The following is a 15,838-nucleotide window of genomic DNA, read 5'->3' on the forward strand; positions in this document are numbered from 1 at the left end:
TTCACTAAGACTCTTCATCAGTCTCCTCTCTCTCTCTCATATGTGTGTGTGTGTGTGTGTGTGTGTGTGTGTGTGTGTGTGTGTGTGTCGTGCCGAATAGGTAAAATTGGTTAATTAGCAAGAATTCATTGAAAACTAAAAAAAATAAAGATATATATTTTTCATTTATGTTAATGTAAAAATTAATAATTTTGTACCAAAAGAACCTTAGAAAACTTACCTAACCTTATTATAACAAGCTCAATTTAATTTAGCCTAATCCAACTAAATATATTTTAGAGAAGTTTACAATAATTTAATAATTAACAAACACAATGAAATATATTTTTTTCGTTATGTTCAGAATGATTTTTGCGAAATTATTGCATGTACAAATTTTAGCGTACCTTATTCGGCAAGAAGAGCGTTGCCGAATAAGACAACGTCACCCTCTGTCCCTCCTTTCATTCCTAGCTCCCTCCCTCTACGCCTGCCTCCACTCCTCCCAGGCCGCCTCAACAAATCCCAGAAAACACTGCAAATCCGCGATAATCCCTGTTATCCCACCCACACCATGTAAAACTCCGCTAACAAATCCCCTGCAGAATGAAGGAAACTCGCCAACATGTTATTGAAGTCGACAACATCCCCAGCAAAGCAAGGTTTTCGCACCTACCTGTGTTTACCTGTGACCTGTGTCGGCAGACTTGCCCACTCCCGAGACAACGTACAGACGTCTTCCACGGATATAAGACTTACTAGGAGAATTAAGCCTAATATGGTAAATATAAGAAAGGAGGAACACTGCAGCAGACCTACTGGCTCATACTAGGCATGTTCTTCCCGAAGCCAATAAAAAAATATTTGCCCAACTTCGCCAGTCTTCAAGAGGGAGCTGGACAGATACCTAAAGTCAGTACCTGATCAGCTAGGCTGTGGTTCGTACATTGGACTACGTGCGGCCAGCAGCAACAGCCTGGTTGATCAGGCCCTGATCCACCGGGAGGCCTAGTCAAGGACTGAACCGCGGGGGCGTTGCCCCCCGGAAAATCCTCCAGATAGGTAGTCAAGCGAATGTTCCGAGGTGAGAACCAGGAGCTGAGACCTGAACCCCGAAAACACACAACTTTCTTATTTACGAAAAAATAATATTTCGTCAAACAAGACTGTGTCGAAAACAAGTGCACGTTTGACGTAAACAACTAACGTACATGATCAGAATGATGTATGCGTGCTAGCGTGCACAAGCTTGTGATGCGTGTGAGCGTGTACACGCTATGTGAACGTGCGTACAAATGTACATGTGCAAGTGTGTAAGCATTGCTTTGCGGCGACACAACACTGCACACTGTCGCCTCTCTGGTACCTCATATATCACTGCTCATCCCAGAGTCCACCTTCTACTTCCGACTTATTTCTTTTCGATTATACCCCTATCATCATCATCATCGACATTCTCATCATACCTCTTCACCTGGTTATTATGATCACCACCATCATCCTTCTCTTTATCATAGTTACTGTTATTCTTTTTCTAGTGATTATCGTAATGTTGATCCAGCCTTTTTCTTGGTATCACAAAATCAATGTTGATGAAGGTTTTATTTAAACGTGTCCTCATGGCTTATAACATTACTTGTTATATAACTGTGATATACCTGTGTTATACCTGTGATATATCTGATATACCTGTGATATATCTGTTATACCTGTGATATACCTGTGATATACCTGTCATATACCTGTGTTATACCTGTGTTATACCTGTGATATACCTGTGTTATACCTGTTATACCTGTGATATACCTGTGTTATACCTGTGTTATACCTGTAATATACCTGTGATGGTTATGCGAACCGCTGGTTCATATAACCATCACAGCCTGGTTGATGTGGCACTTTGCTGAGGTAGGTTACCTGTAGCCGCTTCTGGAAGTCACCGTTCCAAGAGTCCGGACCTAAACTAGGCCTCCCAAATCAGGCTTTTGGTGCCCGCCGCCCGCAGTCCAAACTATGCAGCCATAGCCCGGCCGACCAAGAGCTGATCTGAGGAATATGTCGAGTTTCCTCCTGAAGACAACCAGAGGTTTGTTGGTAATTCCTCCACTGTGACGCAAGTTTCTTCCCGAAGAGTTTTGATACTATACTCAAGTATAGAAGTATCGATCTCAGCGTGTTTCTGCACTGCGAGAATCAACCTTTGCTCATCTTGTTCGTGCAGCATTATTACCAGCAAAAAAAAAAAAAAACACTACTATCATTTACGCGTGTCACGTTACCTAATGTTAATTGCGCTGGTAACATCCAGATTTTAAATTCTCACTAGTGAGTCCAAAGGGTAAGTTGAGGGTAGTGGTGAAGCATGACAGACCTACCACACCACATACTCTCGTACAGTGAAGCTTACTCTGCAGCCTGGAGGTGTCTTAACACTGGTTCAAAATAAACAGTATTATAATATTTACCGGTATTCACTACGTCACATACATTTCAATGTATCATAGTAACACAAAATGAAAGCAAACTTTTAACATACGATTTCTCTCTCTCGTAAAGCATCAATCTTATATTAAATAATGACAATAACAATAATATATTATTGTTATTATTAGTAATAGTAGTAGTAGTAAAAATAATAGTAGTAGTGGCAATACCTTTATGATTATTATTATTATCAGCATTATTATATTTCTATAAAGCAGTAAACTGGGTTGTGCTATATAGCGCTAGTTGTTGTGGAAGTCGGGTTCTGTGCACGCGTGTCAGACTCACAAGTTCCACTTCTAAACAAGCTTCCTCAAGTCAATTTTGCATTGAATAATGATTTTTTCAAGGTGATTGATTACTAAATGAAAGCAATTAATTCATCAAGTAACTTTCGGGTAGTTTATGATGACCTTATCGGGGAATAATTCGAGACTAGGGATGTGATCGCATGTTGAAAATCATTACTGCATTAGCAGTACCTGAGGATACTGCCGCCAGTCCTGCATTGACGTTGCTCCACTCAACACTAAGGTTACACCACAACACAAATAAAGGTGCAACCACCTCACCTGTTGTTCATGCAGACACCTCACCTGTTGTTCATGCAGACACCTCACTTGTTGTTCATACAACCACCTCACCTGGTCACCGTACCGCCAGGTCTCCCGTAGAGCCACCTAGACCTGGTATTCACCTGCTGTGTGTCTAGTGTAGGCACCCCACACTCACCTGCGGCCAGAGAGAGAAAAAGCACATGAAGTAAACATGAGAGTAAATATGCTAGTGTAGTAAAGAAACTCTAGAAAAACTTGTCCCAGAGCACACGCTACCTGTCTTGTCTGACTCACCTGTGTTGCTGCCCTAGTAAATAAACTGCCAAATAGAGCCAAACTGGTCAATACAAGAGGTATAAAGCACACACACACAAATACCCAATATCTTCTATGAATTATTTAAATTTCTTGATATTTATGAAGCTATGTATTTTATACCTGTGTATGTAAGGTAATTTAATGAGTTACATGTCAGGACGTTTGAAAGGTTGTCTGTTAAAATCGCTTGTGTTATGTTTGTTGGGAATGACGAATGTTGAAATGTAGACTTACATTATTTAATGCAAAAGCTATAAAGTTGTGGGTGAGAGGTAGCCCCTCACACATTCCCGCCCCAGGTACATCCATTCCCACCTCATATACACACATTCCAGCCCCAGGTACATCCATTCTCACCTCATATACACACATTCCAGCCCCAGGTACATCCATTCCCACCTCATATACACACATTCCCGCCCCAGGTACATCCATTCCCACCTCATATACACACATCCCAGCCCCAGGTACATCCATTCCCACCTCATATACACACATTCCAGCCCCAGGTACATCCATTCCCACCTCAGATACACACATTCCCGCCCCAGGTACATCCATTCCCACCTCATATACACACATTCCAGCCCCAGGTACATCCATTCCCACCTCATATACACACATTCCCGACCCAGGTACATCCATTCCCACCTCAGATACACACATTCCCGACCCAGGTACATCCATTCCCACCTCATATACACACATTCCAGCCCCAGGTACATCCATTCCCACCTCATATACACACATTCCTGCCCCAGGTACATCCATTCCCACCTCATATACACACATTCCAGCCCCAGGTACATCCATTCCCACCTCAGATACACACATTCCCGACCCAGGTACATCCATTCCCACCTCATATACACACATTCCAGCCCCAGGTACATCCATTCCCACCTCAGATACACACATTCCAGCCCCAGGTACATCCATTCCCACCTCAGATACACACATTCCCGACCCAGGTACATCCATTCTCACCTCATATATACACATTCCCGCCCCAGGTACAGCCATTCTCACCTCATATACACACATTCCCGCCCCAGGTACATCCATTCTCACCTCATATACACACATTCCCGACCCAGGTACATCCATTCTCACCTCATATACACACATTCCAGCCCCAGGTACATCCATTCTCACCTCATATACACACATTCCCGACCCAGGTACATCCATTCTCACCTCATATACACACATTCCAGCCCCAGGTACATCCATTCCCACCTCAGATACACACATTCCAGCCCCAGGTACATCCATTCTCACTCTCACATTATACACACATTCCCAGGTACAGCCATTCTCACCTCATATACACACATTCCCGCCCCAGGTACATCCATTCTCAGGTACATCCTCATATACACACATTCCAGCCCCAGGTACATCCAGCCCCAGGTTCTCACCTCATATACACACATTACCCAGCCCCAGGTACCTCAGATACACACATTCCAGCCCCAGGTACATCACCTCATATACACACATTCCAGCCCCAGGTACATCCATTCCCACCTCATATACACACATTCCCGGCCCCAGGTACATCCATTCTCACCTCAGATACACACATTACACACCCAGCCCCAGGTACATCCATTCCCACCTCATATACACACATTCCAGCCCCAGGTACATCCATTCCCACCTCATATACACACATTCCAGCCCCAGGTACAGCCATTCTCACCTCATATACACACATTCCCGCCCCAGGTACAGCCATTCCCACCTCATATACACACATTCCAGCCCCAGGTACATCCATTCCCACCTCATATACACACACCTTACACATGCCCGCCCCAGGTACATCCATTCCCACCTCATATACACACATTCCAGCCCCAGGTACAGCCATTCCCACCTCATATACACACATTCCAGCCCCAGGTACATCCATTCTCACCTCAGATACACACATTCCCGCCCCAGGTACATCCATTCCCACCTCATATACACACATTCCCGACCCAGGTACATCCATTCCCACCTCATATACACACATTCCCGCCCCAGGTACAGCCATTCTCACCTCATATACACACATTCCCGCCCCAGGTACATCCATTCCCACCTCATATACACACATTCCCGCCCCAGGTACATCCATTCTCACCTCATATACACACATTCCCGGCCCAGGTACATCCATTCCCACCTCAGATACACACATTCCCGGCCCAGGTACATCCATTCCCACCTCATATACACACATTCCAGCCCCAGGTACATCCATTCCCACCTCAGATACACACATTCCCGACCCAGGTACATCCATTCCCACCTCATATACACACATTCCAGCCCCAGGTACATCCATTCCCACCTCATATACACACATTCCAGCCCCAGGTACATCCATTCCCACCTCAGATACACACATTCCAGCCCCAGGTACATCCATTCTCACCTCATATACACACATTCCAGCCCCAGGTACATCCATTCCCACCTCAGATACACACATTCCCGCCCCAGGTACATCCATTCCCACCTCATATACACACATTCCAGCCCCAGGTACATCCATTCCCACCTCAGATACACACATTCCAGCCCCAGGTACATCCATTCCCACCTCATATACACACATTCCCGCCCCAGGTACATCCATTCCCACCTCATATACACACATTCCCGCCCCAGGTACAGCCATTCTCACCTCATATACACACATTCCCGACCCAGGTACATCCAGCCCCAGGTACATCCATTCCACCTCATATACACACATTCCAGCCCCAGGTACATCCATTCCCACCTCATATACACACATTCCAGCCCCAGCCCCAGGTACAGCCATTCTCACCTCATATACACACATTCCAGCCCCAGGTACATCCATTCCCACCTCATATACACACATTCCAGCCCCAGGTACATCCATTCCCACCTCAGATACACACATTCCAGCCCCAGGTACATCCATTCCCACCTCAGATACACACATTCCCGCCCCAGGTACATCCATTCCCACCTCCTATACACACATTCCCGCCCCAGGTACATCCATTCTCACCTCATATACACACATTCCCGCCCCAGGTACATCCATTCCCACCTCATATACACACATTCCCGCCCCAGGTACATCCATTCTCACCTCATATACACACATTCCAGCCCCAGGTACATCCATTCCCACCTCCTATACACACATTCCCGGCCCAGGTACATCCATTCTCACCTCATATACACACATTCCCGCCCCAGGTACATCCATTCCCACCTCATATACACACATTCCAGCCCCAGGTACATCCATTCCCACCTCATATACACACATTCCCGCCCCAGGTACATCCATTCCCACCTCATATACACACATTCCAGCCCCAGGTACATCCATTCCCACCTCATATACACACATTCCCGACCCAGGTACATCCATTCCCACCTCATATACACACATTCCAGCCCCAGGTACATCCATTCCCACCTCATATACACACATTCCCGACCCAGGTACATCCATTCCCACCTCATATACACACATTCCAGCCCCAGGTACATCCATTCCCACCTCATATACACACATTCCAGCCCCAGGTACATCCATTCCCACCTCATATACACACATTCCAGCCCCAGGTACATCCATTCCCACCTCATATACACACATTCCCGACCCAGGTACATCCATTCCCACCTCATATACACACATTCCAGCCCCAGGTACATCCATTCCCACCTCAGATACACACATTCCCGACCCAGGTACATCCATTCCCACCTCATATACACACATTCCCGACCCAGGTACATCCATTCCCACCTCATATACACACATTCCAGCCCCAGGTACATCCATTCCCACCTCATATACACACATTCCCGACCCAGGTACATCCATTCCCACCTCATATACACACATTCCCGACCCAGGTACATCCATTCCCACCTCATATACACACATTCCCGACCCAGGTACATCCATTCCCACCTCATATACACACATTCCAGCCCCAGGTACATCCATTCCCACCTCATATACACACATTCCCGACCCAGGTACATCCATTCCCACCTCATATACACACATTCCAGCCCCAGGTACATCCATTCCCACCTCATATACACACATTCCCGCCCCAGGTACAGCCATTCCCACCTCATATACACACATTCCCGCCCCAGGTACAGCCATTCTCACCTCATATACACACATTCCCGCCCCAGGTACATCCATTCCCACCTCATATACACACATTCCCGACCCAGGTACATCCATTCTCACCTCATATACACACATTCCCGCCTCGGTTATACAATCACAAAGTCCGTAGTTTCAAGAGTAAGTAAATATGGAGATTAAGAGGCAGGGGCCAGGAGATGAGTCTCAACCCCCCGCCCCGAAAACACAAACAACTCGGTAAATACACTGTAAGGAGCGAAAGTAAAGATAGGTGTATAGTGAATAGAAGTGTGTAACATCTCTGTCATATTACATGTTCACACTGTAACATGTCACCTTATATTGTCATCTTACATGTTCATATTATAATATGTGTCACCTTACATGCTCACGAGACAAAATAAAAAAAGAGCAACGCTGCCAGAGTACTAGAAACAGTTAAGAGGCTTCCATTTCAGACCCAGGTAGTACCTCCCTGAATGGTTGCTATGTCCCATCCACCCAGTGTCCCATCTACCCAGTCCTACCAACCAGAAGAGTGAGAATAAGGACTGATACAGTTCAAGCCCCCACCTAACCTCCCTCCCACAACCCTGATCAATGAGGAATGTGCACTGATGTTTATTTCCACTCAAATCCAATAACAAGAGAATGTAAGTCAGCTCAACAAGAGTGAGAGATGGGGAGGTCTCTGGCGCCACTCCTCCTATTACATACAAATACCTTAGCTGCACACACACACACACACACACACACACACACACACACACACACACACACACACACACACACGCGCGCGCGCGCGCGCGATACCATAAAGCTGATTGTTGGCCTCCAGGGCCCGGTCGTGCCGTCACTTGACACCAGATATGGTGCTGGCCTTCTTCTGACACCAGGTATGGTCCTGGCCTCCACTTGACACCAGGTATGGTCCTGGCCTCCACTTGACACCAGGTATGGTCCTGGCCTCCACTTGACACCAGGTATGGCCCTGGCCTCCACTTGACACCAGGTATGGTCCTGGCCCCCACTTGACACCATGTATGGTCCTGGCCTCCACTTGGCATCAGGTATGGTCCTGGCCCCCACTTGACAACAGGTATGGTCCTGGACCCCACCTGACACCAGATATGGTCCTGGCCTCCACTTGACACCAGGTATGGTCCCGGCCTCCACTTGACACAGCGTATGGTGCTGGCCTCTACTACGTCTCTGTCTACTGCATCCTACCTAAGACAATAACAATCAAAACAGTGCCTAACTTCCCTTCGACTTATATTACATCTTCGGCTGGCATCAGTGTGCCCCGGCTCCCTCTCCTCGCATCTTAAACATTCCGTCCCTATCTACCCCTGTAAGCACTGAGCATTGTGTATGTTATGATCATCACTCCGAACCCCCCTTGAACCTCCTCTCTCATAGTGTTCTTACCTATGATGAGTTTCGAGAGTCTTTCCCCTCCTGGAGCCCGGCCATGGGCCAGGCTCGAAAAGTGTAAGCTCACGGAGTGTGTTCACCTCATAAACACTGCCCCAGAAGACACTCCACAGACAACGCCAACGGAAAAATCATCTTTCATTATGTGAGTGTATGCAAGCAAACCCTTCGCGATGGGAAAGGCAACTCTCCGGGTGTTCACGCAGTCTGGACTTGACTAAGAGTGGGGGGCCAGAGTGCAAGACGCACTGCTGGAGGAAGTCTCACTCAGCTCTCAGAGTGGCAGTGGTGCACGGGGAAACACCCGATGAGCTACGCACCTAAATGGAACAATGTTTGTAGAGTTGGTGAGTGGCCGAGGATAACCCAGAGTTGTTGGTTGCGGAAATGAAGAAGCAGGGAGAGACGGAGGGAGGGAGGGAGGAAGGGAAGAGAGAGAGAGAGAGAGAGAGAGAGAGAGAGAGAGAGAGAGAGACGTAATTTTTTTAGCAAAACTGCATACAACCACAACATGCTGCAACACTATTCTATATAATAGTTACATAGTTGGCACAAGAGCAGGTGTTACCCTGTCATATTCCATCACACAGAAGGTGGGTTTATACATGATGTTGATATGTGTCAGTCTGAGCTGGTTAAGTTTAGTAAATCACAGAGGATATCGTCAAGTATCCCATCAAAGGGTTTAACAGCTACGACACATTCAAAGGTTTTGTTCCATACACAGGAATTTTTATGAAGATATGTATTTACATCATCACAGAACGAGACAAGAATTTTTTTTAACTCATCGGCCGTCTCCCACTAGGGCAAGATGACCCGAGAAAGAAGAAACACTTTAACCATCATCCATTCAATCACTCATGCCAGAAGCGTGCCGACACCCTTGAAACTGTACTATCCCCATCGCTTCTTGAGGGAAGGCACTGTACTTCCCACCTCTAACCGGTTTACCCTGAATCCCTTCATAAATGTTACCTTGTTTATACTCTAACAACACATCAATTCATAAAACTCACTTACCTCCACTCCTGTCTAACACGTTCACACAAGTCCGTTAGATGTCCAAGCCCTTAGCACTCAAAACCTTTACCCCCTCCCACCAACCATTCCTAGGACGACCTTTACCCTTCCTTCATGCCACTCCAGATTTATACACCCTCCTAGTCATCTTATTTTTTTTCCATCCTTTTTATATATTTAAACCACCTCAACAACCTCTCCTCCGTCTTCTAAATAATAATCATATAGAGAGTAAATAACCCAAGATAGTTGGAAAACGGAGGGGGGGGGAGGAGAGAAATTTGGATTGCTTTATATATCTAAGAATTAATGAAATCAGGAAACAAGTGATTTCGAATCATAAACAGAACTACGGCTAGCCAGGATTCGATCCTGCGTCACCATGCCCAGCCCTGTGAGAACAGGGCAATGTATGCATTACTATATCCACTGGACCAACAATTCTCAACAGAGCTGGGCATGGTGACGCAGGATTGAATCCTGGCTAGCCGCAGTTATGTTAATGATATCTAAGAATATATCAAAATATATGGGAACAGAGCAGATTAACTGGTGTAATAGCGTCTCATTATTTTAATGTGATTGTGACAGCCTGGCAACAACCAGCCTGAAAATCGTGAAATAAACTCTACTTGCTCTATTTTGAGAGGAGTGAGTGCAAGGATGCCTTTACCCTTGATATATATCTTTGATGGGTTTCTTATATATAAATCCTCTTTTATTTGTTGCACTGTTTTCCCTGGCAGGTCTTCTTTAAAATACGCGCACAAATATTTCCAGTGTGCGACTCTGTAGGCTTGATTCAACAAAACAATAGATTTGTTGTTTACTGATTGATAAAGTGACTATTTTATGTGAAATGCTAAATTCTTTTGTGTATCCATGGCATGCGCTATCCAAAATAAAGGAGAAGATTGTCAGGAGCGGAAGAGCAGCTTAATCAAGTGAAAACCAACACTGACTTACGGATGGGAGAGTCTGTCTGATGAACCTGTGCTCTATGACAGGTTACTGAGATAAAGTAGGAGACACTGTGATAGGTGGACTGCACGAAAGTATTTGCCACTATTTCCTACCAGATACTGATCCACTAAGTCTTCTAATGGATCAATAAGTAACCGAAAGACAAGGCAGAGAGTGACAGGCTGGTAGGCACTGACAGCATGAGGTCCCCAAGGATCAATACTGAGGCCACACTCTTCCTGATTTAAGTTAATGATCTGACACGGGAGCTCGAATCATGTGTGTCTTTGTTTGCATATGATGTGAAGTTTTTGATAATAAGAGCAGGAGAAGGCAGAAATCTAGACATGGGAAACCTGTATATTGCAGGAGAAGGCTAACAAGTGTTTACAGGATTATGAAAATCAGGGAAGTAGAGGGTAGACTGGAAACAGTACAGTCTACGAGTGAGAAGATGAAAATATCAATTATCCGGCAGTTGTCCCATCTCAAATGGCTGGTATATGACATTTACCATAGGGATATAAAATGCGGATAAAAAAGTGCTTTTTAATTCTCTCAGTACCCATGGAAAAATGTTATCTGGTTACAATATCCTCCTGACCAGGAGGATGACGGAGTGGGTACTGAGAACTTTCAAAACAAGGGAAATAATGCCGATGGTGACACACTTGAAATCGCTAGTGCTCCCTCATTTAGAATATTGCTCAGTGCTGACGGCACCGTTCAAAGCAGGAGAAATATCAGAGCTGGAACAAATAGAGATCGTTTATGGCTCACAGTGAGCCAGTAAAGCACCTAAACTACTGGGAGCGTCTTCAAGTCTTGAACATGTACTCATTGGAGAGGAGGAGAGAGAGATACATGATAATATATACCTGGAAAGTACTCAAGGGCCTGGTTCCAAATCTGCACACTGCCATAACAACATACTGGAGTGAGAGATATGGGAGGAAGTGTAAAATAAATCCAGTGAGGAGCAGGGGTGCGGTGGGGACAATAAGGAAACACTGTATCAACATCCGGGGTCCCAGACTATTCAACATCTTACCAGAAGATATCAGAAACCCTTCTGGAACAAGCGTAGAAGTCTTCAAGAGGAAAGTGAAAAAGTATCTTCACCAGGTGCCAGATCAACCAGGCTGTGATGGATATGTGGGGCAGCAGGCCTCCAGCAGCAACAACCTGGTTGACCAGACAAGCACCAGACGAGCCTGACCCATGACCGGGTTCAGAGAGTAGAAAAACTCTCGAAACTCTTCAAAGGCATATCAAAGGTAAGGTAAGGTACTATGTAGCTGCCCCAAGTTCTTCTCTCAACACCTCCATGAAGCTTGTGCTAATTTTGTATATATAATTAACATATAGAATGCTAAAATCATAATCCTGTGTTAAGTTCTTCATTTAGGAGCTTGGACCATGGCCGGGCTCCGGGAGTAGAAAAACTCGCGGAACTCACAAAGGTGTATCAAAGGCACTTCTCCGTCATACTCAGCGAGTGTTCCTGCACCACATTCCACCATATTGCTTTATACTGTTACACCCAACTTTCTTCTTTATAGCTACACTTATTCTAGCTGTTTTGTCCTCTGATGTGTGTGTGTGTGTGTGTGTGTGTGTGTGTGTGTGTGTGTGTGTGTGTGTGTGTGTGTGTGTGTGTGTGTGTGTGTGTGTGTGTGTACTCATCTGTGGTTGCAGGGGTAGAGTCATAGTTCCTCGCCCCTGTGTACATATGTGTCTACCTTGCTCTATATCTCTACCCCCGTCCTACCATCTTCCTCTCCTCCATCCCACTAGCACGCTCCCTCGCACCTCTAATTACTCCCTATCACCCATTTCAACATTCGCTCCCTACCATTACATAATTACTTCCATCTTATTAAGACTTCCCTCCTCCCTCCACAGCCTTTTATTTACCCTCCCTGCCATATAACTCCCTCCTAATGTACAATTCTCTCCTTCCCTACATGACATACCATTACCTCAACACTACACAATTTTCTCCTTACCTCCCTACCACTACAAAATTTTCTCCCTCCCTCCACATAATTCACTCCCTCACACTACACAATTCCTCCCTCCACATAATTCACTCCCTCACACTACACAATTCCTCCCTCCACATAATTAACTCCCTCACACTACACAATTCCTCCCTCCACATAATTCACTCCCTCACACTACACAATTCCTCCCTCCACATAATTCACTCCCTCACACTACACAATTCCTCCCTCCACATAATTCACTCCCTCACACTACACAATTCCTCCCTCCACATAATTCACTCCCTCACACTACACAATTCCTCCCTCCACATAATTCACTCCCTCACACTACACAATTCCTCCCTCCACATAATTCACTCCCTCACACTACACAATTCCTCCCTCCACATAATTCACTCCCTCACACTACACAATTCCTCCCTCCACATAATTCACTCCCTCACACTACACAATTCCTCCCTCCACATAATTCACTCCCTCACACTACACAATTCCTCCCTCCACATAATTCACTCCCTCACACTACACAATTCCTCCCTCCACATAATTCACTCCCTCACACTACACAATTCCTCCCTCCACATAATTCACTCCCTCACACTACACAATTCCTCCCTCCACATAATTCACTCCCTCACACTACACAATTCCTCCCTCCACACAATTCCCTCCCTCACACTACACAATTCCTCCCTCCACACAATTCACTCCCTCACACTACACAATTCTTCCCTCCACACAATTCCCTCCCTCACACTACACAATTCCTCCCTCCACACAATTCCCTCCCTCTCACTATACAATTCCCTTAATCCCTGTACACCAGTTCCTCCCTCCCTCCGCACACGTCTTCCTTGCTGGTCCACACTCCAGAATGCATCCTCCTCTCCCTCCTTCCCTCCCTCCCTCCCTCACAGTACATACACTGCACGCGGCACAAATTATCGATCATTTTCTTTACTGATCCTTTATTCCATTATTTGATCGAATTATTCACAAAATCCTCACGTAGTGGGTAGGAAGGGCCGGTGGCGGCCAGCACCAGCAAGCGACTCTCGCCTTTAAGCCGCGCCGTAATAAAGCTCAATCGGAAACACTTCATTCATCTCTAATTAGAATAAATGGGACGGGACTCTGAGCCTCAGATCTCGGTGGCGTAAGGGCCAGAGTTGGATACAAAGCGAGTAAAGGGGAGGTTCTGGTATAATCTGGCCTTTGCGTCGCCTTGTGGTAAGGGTGATAGTCGGGCTGCTCCAGGGAGACCTTTAGAAGAGCTATGAAGCGCCCTTACTAAGCCTAGGAATAGGGACGATTTTTAGCAAGACTGCGCATACGTGTTCTCCATGTTGGGGTGACTTATGTCCAGTGTCGCGCCCCCCCATAAGGGCAATCACCCCCACCTGCGCCCCTCCCTTCACAACCCTCCACCTGCATCTCTTAACCCCTCCTCCTCACTACCCCACCTGCATTTCTTTTAGCCCCTCAACCCCCATTTATGTCCCTCTTCCCCTCATAACCCCCACCTGCATCTCTCTTATCCCCCCTCACCCTCTCTACATCCCTCTACCCTTACACTGAGAAGATTCTACTCACAATCACAAGGTCTTGTGTTCGATTTCCTAGCAAGTTCCTACCGCCAGGCCGGTCATCCTGCACCAGCAGTACCAATATGTACTTGTGTGTCAGCAGACTTGTGGGTCGCAACCACGAGAAAATTACTTAGAAAACTACAGTACCAGCTGGAATGTTACACACTGTGTAAGACACTCCAGTACCAGCTGGAATGTTACACACTGTGTAAGACACTCCAGTACCAGCTGGAATGTTACACACTGTGTAAGACACTCCAGTACCTGCTGCAAGTATTCAAGTATCGGGTCTACCTACTTACCTAATAGGTACCTGTGTACCTGAAAACGTTAAATAAATCCTCCCATCATACCTCCTTAATCCCAAAGAATGTACATGTAAGCCACTCCAGTGCTGGAGGAAGACCAAGTTACTCCAGTGCTGGAGGAAGACCAAGTGAATCCAGTGCTGGAGGAAGACCAAGTGAATCCAGTGCTGGAGGAAGACCAAGTTACTCCAGTGCTGGAGGAAGACCAAGTGAATCCAGTGCTGGAGGAAGACCAAGTGACTCCAGTGCTGGAGGAAGACCAAGTGACTCCAGTGTTGGAGGAAGACCAAGTTACTCCAGTGCTGGAGGAAGACCAAGTGACTCCAGTGTTGGAGGAAGACCAAGTGACTCCAGTGCTGGAGGAAGACCAAGTGACTCCAGTGTTGGAGGAAGACCAAGTTACTCCAGTGTTGGAGGAAGACCAAGTGACTCCAGTGCTGGAGGAAGACCAAGAGACTCCAGTGCTGGAGGAAGACCAAGTGACTCCAGTGCTGGAGGAAGACCAAGTTACTCCAGTGCTGGAGGAAGACCAAGTTACTCCAGTGTTGGAGGAAGACCAAGTGACTCCAGTGTTGGAGGAAGACCAAGTTACTCCAGTGCTGGAGGAAGACCAAGTGACTCCAGTGTTGGAGGAAGACCAAGTGACTCCAGTGCTGGAGGAAGACCAAGTGACTCCAGTGTTGGAGGAAGACCAAGTTACTCCAGTGTTGGTGGAAGACCAAGTTACTCCAGTGCTGGAGGAAGACCAAGTGACTCCAGTGCTGGAGGACGACCAAATTACTCCAGTGTTGGAGGAAGACCAAGTGACTCCAGTGTTGGAGGAAGACCAAGTGACTCCAGTGTTGGAGGAAGACCAAGTGACTCCAGTGTTGGAGGAAGACCAAGTGACTCCAGTGCTGGAGGAAGACCAAGTGACTCCAGTGCTGGAGGAAGACCAAGTTACTCCAGTGCTGGAGGAAGACCAAGTGACTCCAGTGTTGGAGGAAGACCAAGTGACTCCAGTGTTGGAGGAAGACCA

The 15,838-nt window shown here is 46.4% G+C and overlaps 2 protein-coding genes across 2 annotated transcripts in view; both read right to left on the reverse strand.

Moving 5' to 3' along the window:
• The window catches only part of LOC128684558 (zinc finger SWIM domain-containing dorado), a 627,263-nt gene that overhangs the window by 134,850 nt on the left and 476,575 nt on the right, over positions 1-15,838 (reverse strand). The gene's annotated exons all lie outside the window — the stretch shown is intronic.
• Positions 14,870-15,676, reverse strand: LOC138854492 (sericin-2-like; the record flags this gene model as incomplete). Its single annotated transcript, XM_070098134.1, has 1 exon — positions 14,870-15,676. A coding segment is annotated over one exon (807 nt), but the record flags the coding sequence as incomplete, so codon positions are not given.

This window comes from Cherax quadricarinatus, chromosome 4 (assembly GCF_038502225.1).
Source record: "Cherax quadricarinatus isolate ZL_2023a chromosome 4, ASM3850222v1, whole genome shotgun sequence".
Lineage (NCBI taxonomy): Eukaryota > Metazoa > Arthropoda > Malacostraca > Decapoda > Parastacidae > Cherax > Cherax quadricarinatus.